Source organism: Ornithodoros turicata, chromosome 3 (assembly GCF_037126465.1).
Source record: "Ornithodoros turicata isolate Travis chromosome 3, ASM3712646v1, whole genome shotgun sequence".
Taxonomy (NCBI): domain Eukaryota; kingdom Metazoa; phylum Arthropoda; class Arachnida; order Ixodida; family Argasidae; genus Ornithodoros; species Ornithodoros turicata.
The window spans coordinates 50,972,705-50,986,977 of NC_088203.1; the positions used below are offsets into that span (position 1 = coordinate 50,972,705).

The 14,273-nt window shown below is 45.3% G+C and overlaps 1 protein-coding gene across 1 annotated transcript in view; it reads left to right on the top strand.

The window, feature by feature from the left end:
• Window positions 1-6: 6 nt before the first annotated feature.
• The window catches only part of LOC135387050 (phospholipid-transporting ATPase ABCA3-like), a 55,037-nt gene continuing 40,770 nt past the window's right edge, over window positions 7-14,273 (top strand). Inside the window, exons 1-2 of the mRNA XM_064616466.1 lie at window positions 7-310; window positions 821-1,008. Coding sequence (XP_064472536.1) covers window positions 233-310; window positions 821-1,008 — 266 coding nt within the window. The 5' untranslated portion in view covers window positions 7-232. The remainder of the gene's footprint in view (window positions 311-820; window positions 1,009-14,273) is intronic.

Sequence of the window (14,273 nt, forward strand, 5' to 3'; positions counted from 1 at the left end):
TACAGAGGGCGAAGTGCAAGTGTTAGCAGACAGCGATGCTGAGGCAGAGCGGGCACTTGTCGAGCAAGTTGTAGCAAGCCATGGGGTCTCTCAGTACACACTCGTTGTGCGTCGGCTAAAAAAACAGTTTCCTAATTTAACAGCTGTGCGTTCTCTGTGTTTCACCGTCCACCCTAAGGAATGTTTCGGCTTGCTCGGCGTGAATGGGGCTGGCAAGTCGACGACCTTCCAAATGTTGACCGGATTGGTGTTTCCAACGGCCGGGGACGCATATATGGGCAACATGGTCATGAGCAAGGGAGTTCGACAGGTTTGTTAGCTTTTCCTACGTGTAATGATATCTTCAGCTCGTCCTGCCTGTCTTTGGAGCCGAGGGCGAGAGTCCGGCTTCGAACTCGACGCGGAAGAACCGCACACGAGCCGAACACTTCAGCAATCCTCGATGCAGCATCGGTAAAGAACTTTACGCGAGTCTTGTTATTGTGTAGAAACATAAAAATGTATGAGACCTGAATGTCGCTGCAACCACGCTGATCCGATAATGATTTCCCTGTAGAAGAGCATAGAGTGACGTGGCCATAATAAAGCTGGTTGGCGGGTAAACAGCTCTAATCAAGTGCCCTCGAGCACTTCCAATTATAGGAAATAATCAGGAACAAGGTACAGAGTGCAGATCGAGCGCACTGTTGCCAACCGAACTGTTGCCAAGTGCCTCGACAGAGAGGCTCTAGAGGGAGCGGAGATGAGTCGAAGATACCATAACTGTCAGTCAGTGTCTGGTGTCAAGTGACCTCTTCCATGTGCTCCTTCTTCATTACAGTGGCAGTCTAAAATTGGCTACTGCATGCAGTATGGCGGCCTTATTGGAGAGCTAAATACGTTTGAAACCCTATACCTGTTCGCTCGTCTACGTGGGGTGCCCGAAAAGGAAATCCGTACACTGGTGGACAGCATGATCAAGGTTGTGGATTTGTCGCTGCACGCGCAAAAGGTTTCTGGCAATTATAGGTAAGCATAGTTTGATTGATTGATTACAGTTCGGGGATCTTAAGCGGCGATCTGGGATTAATGTGCCAGTCGGTTGCGAAACCTAAAAAGCAAAAACACTGTCACAAGCATTCTCATGATGGTCAGTCACCGACCAAAATATATTTCATTTGATAAGTAGAGCAACGGTTCTAAGGCCATGATACTCACACTGACAAACACAACACAATTCACAACTTACTAAAGAACAAGGCAGATGGGCCTCAATAGTGCCAATAATATCTATCATTAAATCAGCTAGTGATTTTGACTGCGTGACATCATCGTCAGTAGCATTTCTTTTTCTGCAGCAGCAATCAGTTTACCAATTCAAAATAATATTTGCTGTCTACGTTTCACCATGTTTCCATGCAGTCCTGAAGCGAACTGAACTGAAGCTGTTGTTATAGTAATTGAAAACTGAAGCCACGTATGATCATGCTCTTTATTTCTGGTGTTTATATCAAGAACTACGATACTATACTACTAAGATACTACGATACTTCCTATGTCGGGAGAAATTTTATGTGTGGTGTCCATAGGCCACTTGCGACTTCCTGTCGACAACTGTAGTCCGAAAATCATTCTAGGTCTTTAGACAGACAAGACTACATTTCACGGATTCAGAGTTTTCATCGTGTACAGTCAAGCCTTAGCGTAAGCGTACGGTTTGGAACATGGGACACAATGTTAGCGTACTCAACGAACAAGGCGTATGGCGCCAGTTGAACCCAAAATTAAGCAGATTCAGCGCCATGATGCGGTGGCCGCGGTATTTGTTTACTGTGCGAAATGCAAGCTTCGATCATGAATGCCATATGTTTTATGCTAAGCGCTGCGATCTTCAATTACTGCATGCACTTACCTCAACGTTTCACGCAAAAACAAGCTCGTGTATGGTCTCATGTGTAGGGGCTCGCTTAGACTTGGGAGTAATTTGGAAACCTTAATTAATTAAATATCCTGAAATCCGATTTCGAATTTCAGAAAAAAAATCGATTTTTTGACAACGGACCCACTTCAAGACGTCACCGGAAGAATAATAATGCACTTCCCAATTAATGCACAAATTGGGCATATCATTAACCTTATGTTAATCCCAAGATCTTATGGCAGTGGTACGGAGTCCGCTGATGCCTTACACAATCGAACGGACACTAGAAATGAAACGCATGTACACATAAATGCGCTTTCTAAACTCACTTAATGCTTCAAGTAATAATTATACACATTTCATTCATTAATGATGAAGTAGCCGCCTATCTTCATTTAGGTCATGGGTTGCAAAGAGTCACACCCGGTGGCTCACCTGGTTGCAAAGCCTTAGAGACGTATATAGGGAGTTTGGCCATTAGGAGGAACCTCACCAGCGCTGCGTCAAACTACGTCAGACACGCGGCACTTGCCAGACCCGTTGCTGTGAATCGCCGCTTCGAAGCAGATTGCTGCAGACGTCCGAAGAGTGGTTTGTGAGCTGTTTTTCCGACCAACAGTATCGGCTGTATGCACAGAATATGTGCTGATTAACTAAGTGAGATGACATTCAAGTTCAGTAAAGGAGGAAGCATGCTGCTCGCATGAAACAATGAATGAAACAAGGAATGATTTGTAGTCGGCAAAAAGTGCCCCAACGCTTCCCAGTCAAGCAGCGCCGTAAACGATCGAGTTTCAACAGCGCCTGCCTGTCAAACAATATAAATATCTACCCAGACAATGGATCGAGTGCCTGCAGCGCACACGACAGACGCAATGTAACTTTGTCCAAATGCCGTTATGCTTTTGAGTGAGCCGCAGTGTCATGACAATAGGTTACTGGTTGGGTGTTATTAAGCACTCTGCGTGTGAGCTCTAAGTCAAGCATAGTAGGGAAGTCTCCTACACTACACTGTTAGAAAAAAAGAGTGTACATTAACTCCCCAAAAGGAGTAAATCGCGTGTCCCATAGCGAACTCCTTTTTTACTCTAATTTTCATTCCTGCAAGGAGGTGTATTTTTTACTCCTTCTAGGATGGAGTGAATTTATAACTCCGTTGCTAGAAGGGCAGTATATCAACAACATTAAAATGTGCATATATCTTCCTTGTGGTATCCCAGTGGGTCCTCTTATGTGGAACATCCAAAATGCTGTAAATGTGCAGCAGACACCGCAGAGAGGTGAGGACGCTACAAATGGTTCCTGTTTGCTCACGATGACCTTCACCTCTTCGTCTTGCATAACGATGCAAGGCGTCAGTGATGGAACTTCCTGCATGAACTAGAAAAAAAAATCAGGTTTGTCAATCATTATCATTGCAAGAGGGCAGATGGAGCAAACACTGACAGAAGGTGGTACCAGTAGGGTGTGTGGGGAAAAGTAATGGCACACCTTCATGCACACCTTAGCTTCTCCGTGTACCTCTGGGCAATGACCACAAGTGTCTCCAGTGCTGCATTACCTTGTAGAAAATTAAAGAACACACATCTCATTTGTAGAAATAAAATGGAGAAGACAGGCTACGTATGCAGAGATTAGAAAGGAGCTGGTTTATCAAGCCTTACAATAAACTATCTGACATACTAAACTACGATAAACTAACAAAGCTCGTGTTGGAGATTTGCTGAACTAATTCAGGCTTTGTAAGGTAAAGTAAAACTAAAATGTAACAAGGGTTGGAAGTACGGCGAAAACGTTGTATATGTCATCTCATTCAGTGTAGAGAAAGACTATGTCTCAACACATGAACTGCATACCAGAAGACGTTGCCGACAGTGTAACCGCCTCGCTTGCCTCTTCATGCTGCAATAGTTTGTTTGCCAGGCTCAGGAATCCGTTTTCGAATGCTATTGCAAGGTCCATCTTCCACAGAAGGCTGAATTCCAGAAGCAGCTGCGGGCAGATGCAAATATTAACAAAACATGTCAGCCGTGGATACATGAGGGCAACAACGAAGCCCTTGTATAACCAAACGTGCAGACAATTTTCAAATTGGTCAAACTGCAACAGCAAAGGTCAGTACCCTATTTGAAAATGTGAGCCACGGTCACTACAGATCATCTGCCTGACTTAAAGCAACAGAAGACACGGAGGTTCCCAGCCAAATCAGATAAGTCTGTGTTCAAGTGGAAGGGCTCCAGGTGTACTGACTCCCTCCGTCTCCACTTCACGAGTATAACATAGCGTTCAACCGGGCATCTAGACTAAGCACTTATCACTTATCCACAGTGACCCTCTCCAATCTGTCGACACCCCGCCATAGACCCCAATGATTCCGGAACACGCATCTAACATACGTGTCCCAGAAAACCGTGGTCATCACCTTACCCGCAGACGGGGTGCTTCGGAACTTCTTGGGAGCTGGCGAGCTCGGATGCTTCCGCTGTTTTGATGCGCGTTTAGATTCAGGACTGAAATGGTGCACCCGCGTTTCATCGCACGTGATGATCCGATTAAGGAACGGCTGTCCTTCAGTGTCCAAACGGTACCTTACTTTTTGGGAGGGTTCTGATCTTCTTTGCCGGTCAAACAGAGCTACCTCGGAACCCAACGGGCACTAACTTTCCGAAACTGGAGGTGTTCATGAATGCGAGCCAGTTGGAGACGTGTTATCCGTCAGTCCTTGAGGATCAGGCGCTCCACTAGTTGGATGTTCTCAGCAACTCTGACACTGGGCTCTGAGCCGCCCCGGCCGGGTTCGTCCAGCACCAATGTACGGCCGACTCGGAACCGTTTGCACCACTTAAACGCTTTGCTGCGGCTAAGTGTATCGTGGCCATACTGAGCCTGAAGTCTTCTGTGAATTTCAGATGACATTACGCCTTCATTCACGAGAAACTTCATGACAATTCGCTGTTGGATGTGCGCGCTCACCTCGTTGTGGGCCATCTTGTCCAGTACGTGTCTTCTGTTTTGCACAAACTTTGGACCACCACGTGATGAACGCGGAGGCCTGTCGCGTGTGAAAATGACGAAAAAGAAGTAGCGCGAGCCAATCGTACACTCGAGGGACAGAAAGTCTCGGTTTGACTTGACACCCCTCGTATATCAAACGAGCACTGACACACATGATCGAAATCTATAGCATACAGATAACTATGTCGCCCCGGCGTCGGGAAATTGGCGCCCCCATCGCCCGGCAGCAGCCGCAGTAGCCCCCTTCTGCACTCACGGTGGGGTCGCCGCAAGAGGGAGACCCCCGCGTATAGCTGTGCGTGGCTTTCCCGTGTTTGGGCAAGTAATCACATTATAGACGATAACCTGAGTTAAAACATAGTATTTGACAGGGAAGGATGTTAGGTATTTAGCTGATATCTTTGACTCGTTGCAAGCGTGGGTGTTAATTGCAAAAACTCATTCCCGTCACGGTTAGAGACGTTTCCCGCCCCACCACATGTGACAAACGTGCCCAAACAAATTGTATTTTAGTATATGATCCATCCGACACGCCAGTATAGGCTAGTGAGGGTGCAAGAGGTCTCTTCAAGCCTCGGCACTGACGTTGGTCCCACAGTGTTACCAAGCTAACGAGGCCTGCCTGCGACGGTTTAGGTGCTACGATGGAAGCACGGCGGGAAGTCTGCCGTGTTCAGGGTGTTGCTTGCCATAGAAGCAAGAAAGTCGAACTGTATGTCTCGGCCACTTGTTTCGGCATTTTGCCGCAGAAGCTTCTATTACACTAGCTATTCCCAAGGGAATATTTGCTAGCAAACAATTCCATCATAAAAGGTGTTTTCAATAGAATACTCCCCTTTTAAAGGTGTTTTTGTTTTTAAAAGCCCATTACAGCAGTGTTTTATTACGAATACACTTCAGTAAAGGGTGTATTAGAAAACACCCATCATTTGAGTGTAAAAGCAACACCAAAAACGTGTGCGCCATGGACAAGCCGTTTACACCAAAAGAGTGTAAAAAGGTTTACTGTGTAGGATCCTTCGGGGCCCCTCTGGGAAAGCAACACACCGCTTTGGCCCCTGCTTCCCATAGGCGGGTGGTGCTGCAAGGCTCGGCCAGGATTATTCAGCTGGTCGCCATGTCCCTTTTCATTACTTTTTCTTTCTCTACCCCTTCACTATCATCTTTCGCCTCTCTTCACCTTCTTTGGCGGCAATTGTCAACCTTGGGCAGTCTTTTCACTCTCCAGAAGTTGCACTAGGGTATTGTGCAGAGGCAAGTGCTAACGTGTGGGACACGTTCCCTCGTTGGGCTCGATGGTGGGCGACACACCTGCCGCACCGAACCATTTATTTCTTTGCATGGATTCTTCACGCTTGAAAAAACAAGCTCAACGCCAAATAAGCGGCGCTGCACCGAAGCACCAGTGAACTAATTCAGCCTATCTCCAGAACCATGGTTTTCGAAATTCCTGGTACTTCATTCTGAAGACGAGACAAAGCCGTCTTCTAAGATATCACCGTTTGTCATTGCCAGGGAAATAGAAAAATCAATCGGAAAGACCTACACTGCAAAGAAACTGTCATCTGGGGACCTTCAAATCGAGGTTCAAGCCAGGGAGGAAAGCTCGGCCCTCCAAGCTGTCAGGAAAATTGGGGACATACCGGTGTCCATTGCGAAACACAGAAACCTCAACATTGTCAGGGGCGTGATCAATTCTTTTGGTTAAGTAGCAAGTGAGCTGGTAATAAGTATCCATGATAGCGAAACCCCAAGACGAGGGACGAGAAGGGACATACATAAACAGCATATCAAACACAGCTGAAGTGTGACCAGCTTCGTAAATGCTACAGGGAAGGTCACTGAGGGATTGCTGACACAGGCTTTCGCCAATCAAATTCGCATATCAGATTGCTCTTGGATGCAGTTTTTGTTGCACTGGCCAGCCAAAGCGATGTTTGAATGACCAGCTATAAGTGAGCGTTCATTGAAAGCAAAAAATAATGACAATTGTTCAAAAAATTTTAAACTTTTGGAAATGTGCAAGGGTAGCTGTCCACTGTGGAAGAATGCTGTTGTGATGACCAAAGAGGGTAACCGACAAAAGGTGATTGTTAAGGAAACGCTCTCCATACTGGGTGGAAACTGTGCCAGAGATCCCTCAGTCACCTTTTTTCTGGTCTTGAGGAAGCTGGTCACTTTACTGTTGTGACTCACTTTGTGATTCTGTGGGTTGAATATCTTTTGTGGGAATAAAACCTTGTGTGTGTATGTCATTCGTCACAAGGTTTCGCTATCGCGGACTCTTATTTTCGTTTGGTTAGATGTGTTGCATGAACAAAAATTCCAAGCTTGTGTTGCAGTTGGTCCACCTTATTTCTCACAGCTGATTACTACATAACCAACAAAAATCATGTATAATAATTTTAGAGGCAAATTTCACGAGAAAGCTCTGACCCTCTAGTTATCCCACTATACAAGCACAGTCACGTCGTCTCACACGTTTCCATGGTATATTATTTTATACTTGAAATCTCTGCACAAGGATGTGATACTGGCTAGGCTTTAAGCTCAGAAATGTCAACTCGAAATGCTGAAATGTGTGCTTACAAGGACGCTTTACATGAAACAAAAACGCAGCAATGTAGTTCAGGAAGTCGTCACTGATTCTTCTTAGTCCCGAACAAAAGCTTCATCATTGATACGGACGGAGTGGGCACTGTCGCTAACATTTTGCCACTTCCCACAATTTACGGCCACCGTGGCTATTGGGCTCTGAAAAAAAGTTGTGCAGAAACACGCTATTAAGTATGTACAAAAATGTGTACCGTCAGTACCAAGCAGCAGGGTAAGTAACGCTAAGCGCCAAGATTTATTTGCGGTATATTTATGTACACAACACACAATATGTACTGGATTTAAAAGCACATGTTCTATTCATTAAAAACTATAAAGGAGCATGTACCCAGTTTTGTGCTCAGTCATTTTACGATCTTACATCAACACCCGAACACACAACACTGCTCTAAGTAAATAAGGTTTTGTTGCGTAATCTTTTAACAGCCATAAACAATCTCTGAGGTTCAAAGAGGCATTGTACAAGCAGTAACAAATGTACGCACGTGACTTCCTTGTGATTACCGATCTCCTTCGATATCAGTATGTGCGCTACGGCACACGATACCACATGAGAAATCGATGCGATTAGTACACGAACTCGGTCGTTACATCTTAACAACCTGCCCACTCTTCACTATCCACACCACACATCCACACTTAAGCCGTCGCATAAAATTCCAATTCACTTTAAGCAAGCGGATATCAAAATCGCATACCTTCAAACATGGCGGCGGGGGATTCCGCATTCCAGTTCACTAGTCACTGTCACACTTTGCTCTGATTCCACGATTTGATATTTCCACGGCATATTACTCATGCGCAACACCTTGCAAATGATAAGAACGCATCTGTTGTAACAGCGTGTATTCACAGCCGTAACAGGCTCCAACAGCTCCCCATAGAGCCCATAGTTTGAGATAATTCACACAACACTGGGCACAGGACCAATGAGAGTGCAACGTTTTAGAAATTATGCAATGCCAGTCGGCCAATCAGGAGCCTTAACTTTGGCTGACCTTTCGACCGGTTCTGGCTACCATCGACTTCTACCGGATTTCACGCCTACCGCCGTTACCCGATATTCAAAATAACTGAAGCTTCTTCTGGCTAGAAGAAATATTTATTTGACACAAAGTACTGATTCAAAGACCTGATACATGGGTGCACTGTGAATACAAAGTCCACTCCGTTGCTGACGCACTGTAACTAAGTTCGAACTTGAAGCAAAACGAACACAGCTCTCGAAATCCGACGGGGCCCGCGCTTGTCTTCACTCTCCAACCGCTCCTACTCACGAAGCATTCCAGTTCTGGAGTTGATAGACTGTTCGTGGGATAATAGTCGTGCCCAGGAACAGCACAACACACGTTGAATCACATCGACGCTTGAATAAACCAGCGAACACTTCTACAAACTGTTCCGCCGATTGACATCACTGAAACACGGAACACAAGAGGACGCCTTGCCGGCCGATTTTATGATGAGCATCTTCTTTCGTTGTTTGCAAAGCGGAAAAGGCGCTTGTGTGGCACGTAATCGTAATCCTGTCTTTGTTGTCAGGCCTCAAAATCCGACGGCGCCCGAACGCGTTCTTCACGCTCCAACCGCACCGGCCCACGAAGCATTCCAGTTCCGTAGTTGATAGACTGTACGTGGGATAACAGTCGTGTCCAGGAACAGCACAACACGCGTAGAATCACGAACTGTTCTGCCGATTGACATCACCGAAACACGGAACACAAGAAGACTGACGCCGTGCCGACTGATGCGAGCTATTTCGAAACTATGCTGAAACTGCTGAAACGGCCACGGCCGCCGGGACGCTGCACACACATGCGCGCGTACAAAATGCAATTTCAAAACGTTGTCGACCAATCGGAGCGCGCACACAGTCTGGGCCAATGAGCTTGCAACGTTGTAGATTGGCGCAGTGGTACATACTCTACAGCCGCATCCTCGGTTACCTGTGGAGGACTGGCCGTAACTCGCCTGTGAAGCAAGCAAGAACACGAACGACGTCCAACTTTCCCTACGCTGATGTGTCCGTCGACGCTGCCACATCCAGAGTGTCGAACCGAAACGTTTAAGGGTCCGGTTCGGGTTTAGGTTCGGCGATAAGGGTTCCGATTCGGTTCAGGTCCAGAAGGCAATTACAATGGTTCAAACTGGTTCTTTCGAAACGGTTCGGTTCCCGAAACGGTTCAGGAACGAGGGGTGCGAATGAAGCACAACAGGCCCAGGCAAAAATCTGGAGTGGGACCACTTCAAAGTGGTTTATTGGACAGGTCCCACTTTGAGTGTGGGACCACTTAGTGACTGGGACCAGTTGAAAGTGGAACCAGCTTCACGATGGTCCAACTGGAAGTGAAACCAGTGGAATTGATCCAGTGGTCCCCTCTGCTAAGTGGTCCGGGATCCGGCCACTTAGCAGCTGGGATCACTGAATGGATGACCGAAAATAACGCGTAGAAATGCACACATTGCTCAAGTAATTAAATTACCGTTTATTCTGCTAAAAGCATACACTGAGCAGAAAGAAATAATCAACACATCTCTACATGTACATACCACGTAGTATAAGTCTGATCACTCACTGTGTCTAGACAAAGCATGTGCCTGACTGTGCGATGCACTCACGGACCACAGGGAGCTTTCGTTCGTTGGCTACCTCACATCTTGCATTTTCTTAGAGAAGATGGCACGACACTCCTGTTTTCCATGCAGGTCGCGACATAGACCCCATTCCTTTTCACTGTACGTTCGGAATCTTCTTATCCTGCTTCTCTTCAAGTTCCTCGGAAGTTTCTAAAATGAAACATCTAATTAATAGTAACCAAAACATCACTGTCATCACTCATACATTCGCGTCGTGCAGTCCGATTGGCGTTTCACAGTGTGTTCTTGCCCCTACGCCGTTTACGTCTTCTTGGCGTCAAAACTCTTTCGGAAAAGCGACACTGTGTTGCACAGGAACCATTTTCATCGCATTGTCTTACAAAGCGCACTGAAACACACGTAAATACTGCACAGGAGATACACCATCCCATCCTTGCGACGGCTACTGAAGAGAACTTGGCCTTCGGGAGAGGAAAATCAGTTGCGCTGCGCATGCGCTAGAAGTGATGTCACGTGTCTCTCTTTGCCGCCGCCGTGCCGTCTGCTCGCTTCGCGTGCGCATGCGCTAGCACACAGCGGTTTGTTTGCTTGAGGATGAGATTTGTGGTTTGTGGTAGCGGTGAAGCAACTTTGCCAAATATTCCGTTCAAGTTCCTCGCTCGATGTCCCGCTCGTCCGTCGATGTTCAACAGGTGAGGGAACGTTTCAGCAAAGCCTGCGAGTTTCATGCTCGCGGTTCAAAAGGTGAGGGCGTCTGTACAAAATTGTAAAATGGGCCGCTCTGTTACTACAGATGCAGCAAGTGCCAGTCCACTTTTTCTCAGCTGCACCTTCTCAGTCCAGGCAGCAGCAGCACCAGGTGAATGTAGGTACACAACTTCCAAGTGAATTAAGACGCACGAGTGCAATTCTGAAGCTGGTAAGTACGTCTCATGCTACACACCAGTCGCGTTCTACGCTTTTATTTTGCATGTGTTTTTGCAAGTAATTCAGTGGCATAAACCGGCAGACTGGTGCGTAATGTACACCCATAGTGCCAAGTTGCACTAATTCTGGTGACGTGTTCGTAAAATCTGTGTAATCGGACTGTCTAATTGTCACCTGTTCTATCTTAACACCGAAGTCGCGGTATATGAGTACGAAGTATCGTGGTTTCGGCAGTTATCAGTAATCTTTCGTTGTGCTTAATGGTTGCTATTACTTCGTATTTGTGTTTCTACTCAGAATTATCATACTGTATTCTTAACTGGAGCAACAAAATTACCAAACACATGAGGATTGTGTTGAAACTGAGGACATTGCTTATTTTTACTGATTTCAGATTTTCAAGCATGGAGAGGAGAAATGCAGGATGCAGCCAAGAGTCATTTTACTAAAGGCACAGGGGTAAAAAGATTGAAAGATGGAGGGTTAAAGTGTTATATTTGTAACTGATCGGGTGCTTTTACAGAGAAGAACATCAAAGGAGAAAGGTCCATAAAATCATAAAGTTCCGTCAGGCATGGGGCAACCTGCATTGATGATTCGCCTGCATTGTTCCAGACTGGCAAGGTTCCAGGACACAACGGGACATTCCTCAGGGGCCCCCTACCATCTCGCTCATGATCAGAGCTGACAATTAAGGCATAATGGTTTCAAATTTCCAAAGATTCTCTAAGAAGTGACATGCATTTCAGAATTTGTATGAGTGCAACACAACAGTGTGTACAGCCCGGGACAAAAGTTCACGGCACTACGCCTTTCTTCATCGGAGCGGTCCCCTGCCAGCTACCAGCAAAAGATCGAATAAGAAACGGGTGTATCTCTCAGAATGTGCGTCCGCTCTTGTTTGATGCTAGGGTGTCACTCCAATGGAGAAATGTGACACCATGGTGGTCCGTAAAGATTTGTACCAAGCTGTACATCGTGCAACCCCGACAACTAACAAGCACTGCTCGGTAAGGTCAGTGTTCCAATTTGAGATTTTGCTGCCTATTTCTTCCCAAAAGGCTGCTCTTGCAAAAATGCTTAAACAAGTCATTTGGGTGAACTCCGGTGTACCAAGACAAGTTCAGAACAAAGAAATTATAGTTAGACTTTGGAGGCAGTAGTCAACATAAATAAGTTTTACCTCTGAGATGATGATTGCTCATTCAAGGCAACAACAAACTCGTAGGTTCACCACATCATCTAAACTTCCTCGGCCTGTTACAGCTTGTTTCTGTCCACAAGGAGTGGTGACATGAACTATCATTCATCGAGCATTTGTCAGGATATTGTTATAGGAATCAGTCAGACAGATGTGCTTCAGATTTTTTTTTTCAGTTTTCAGGTTTTTATTGTTATTCCATGACAGTATACACTGATACTGAAAGGGGGCAAGCCCTGTTGAACAGTCCAAGACACAGTCAGTGCAAATGTCTACACAATTTGAGGGGAACAGAAATACCAAGAACACATGACAAGTATAAGAAACAAATAGCAAAGATATTGCACAGCAGAGAAATGCAAATCATCAAAAAGTAATTGGAAGTCCTGTTTGATGGTGTTTCTGAAGGATGCCAGATTATTGTTGGGACGAATGCGTAGAGCAGTGTTTCTCAAACTGTGGGTCATGAGCTGTTGAAAGATTCATTGTTTCATGCCCAACCAGAGAGTAAAGCTCAATTCATGTTCAAAGCATTAATGGACTGTCATGTGTTGTCACATGACAGTGTTGCATTCATGAGTAAATGATGTAGATGTGAAGGTCCTTAAACATGAATTCAACAGAAATCCTCTGGCTGGGTGTATTTCCTGCTGCTTGGCACACTCTTGGAATCTGGTTGTAAACTGCCCTGCTACTATGGCTTTCTTCACACCATCTGTGCATCAATATTTGAACAGATCGGGACAAAAGTTTATGGAGGACCAGGGTGTTGCATTTCTTCATGGGAGTGACACTCTAGCAGCAAACAGGAGTGGCCACACACACTGAGAGGTGGACAGAACAGCCAGTCACTTGTTTCTTATTCGATATCTTCCTGCTAGCCAGCAGGGGGCCGCTCCGATGAGGTGCAAGGCAACAGGCTGATTGATATAGTGTCCAGCTGGAATTTGTGGTATTTTGGAACGATGTATTGCTAACGAGACCAGTAAAAATATCCAAAACTGGACGTGGACTGCGTGTTTGGCTCACTGAGGTTACCGAAGAGCTACGTTTCCTTGAGGTGTGAAACAAAGCTTGACAAAATCAATCAACCAAGTTGTGTAATCTAACTAGCCAATACTGAGTAGATTTACAATATAGATTTGCAATATCTTGAGGACTTTTGCTCTCTTGTAACAAATGCTAAATAAATGCAATCAAGCATACATTGGAACTCATTTGCTGAGGCAAGACACATGAACATACAAACATATGTGATTGTGCTAGTTATTTTCACGCACATAGTATGATCTTCTGAATTCCCAGTAGCTGTTCGAACATCCGGTTCTAGAACTGTTGTTCTTATTTGCATTTCTGCAGTGGTTGGCTTTCACATAGCTGCACCCGTTTTAACTCCTTGCATCTTTGTTGAGACAAAGCGGAGTTGTCTGGCATTTTTGTTCCGTAGTATCACAGCAGGTTTAGCATCGCATAGCCAAGATCGTACCTTTACTAGTGCATCTGGGAGGTCCCCATAGAACCCCCCATAATATTTTCTGGCTACCGCACGGATAGCCAACACTAGCATGAGACAAAGTAGAAGCCAACTTGAATATACAAGGCGTACTGATGTGCATGAAGAAGTTTAAAATGATTGAGCATTGTAAGCGAATTACATTATCAAAATGTTGATGAGAGTCATGTACCCCGGCCACCATATTTTTGATGATAACGAAAGACTGCAATTGAGCTGGTGTGATGCCAATATATTTTTCCTTTAATCTAATTAAATAATTATGCATTATATATAGTCATGAAGAGTTTGCTGATGGATGTTGGAAGGGTGTACATTTCCTTAGATAAATCATTCACAAGAATACACACAGCGGCTTTGAGCTCACCAAGGTTTTATGCAATGCCAACTGATGTTAGTATTTTCATGGTAAAAAGCATCTGTTGCAGCTGAAGAAAACAATACCATCAGTGAGAGGCAGTTGTCTCGTTATATTACAAAAGAGTACTCAGTACTGGAGAGAT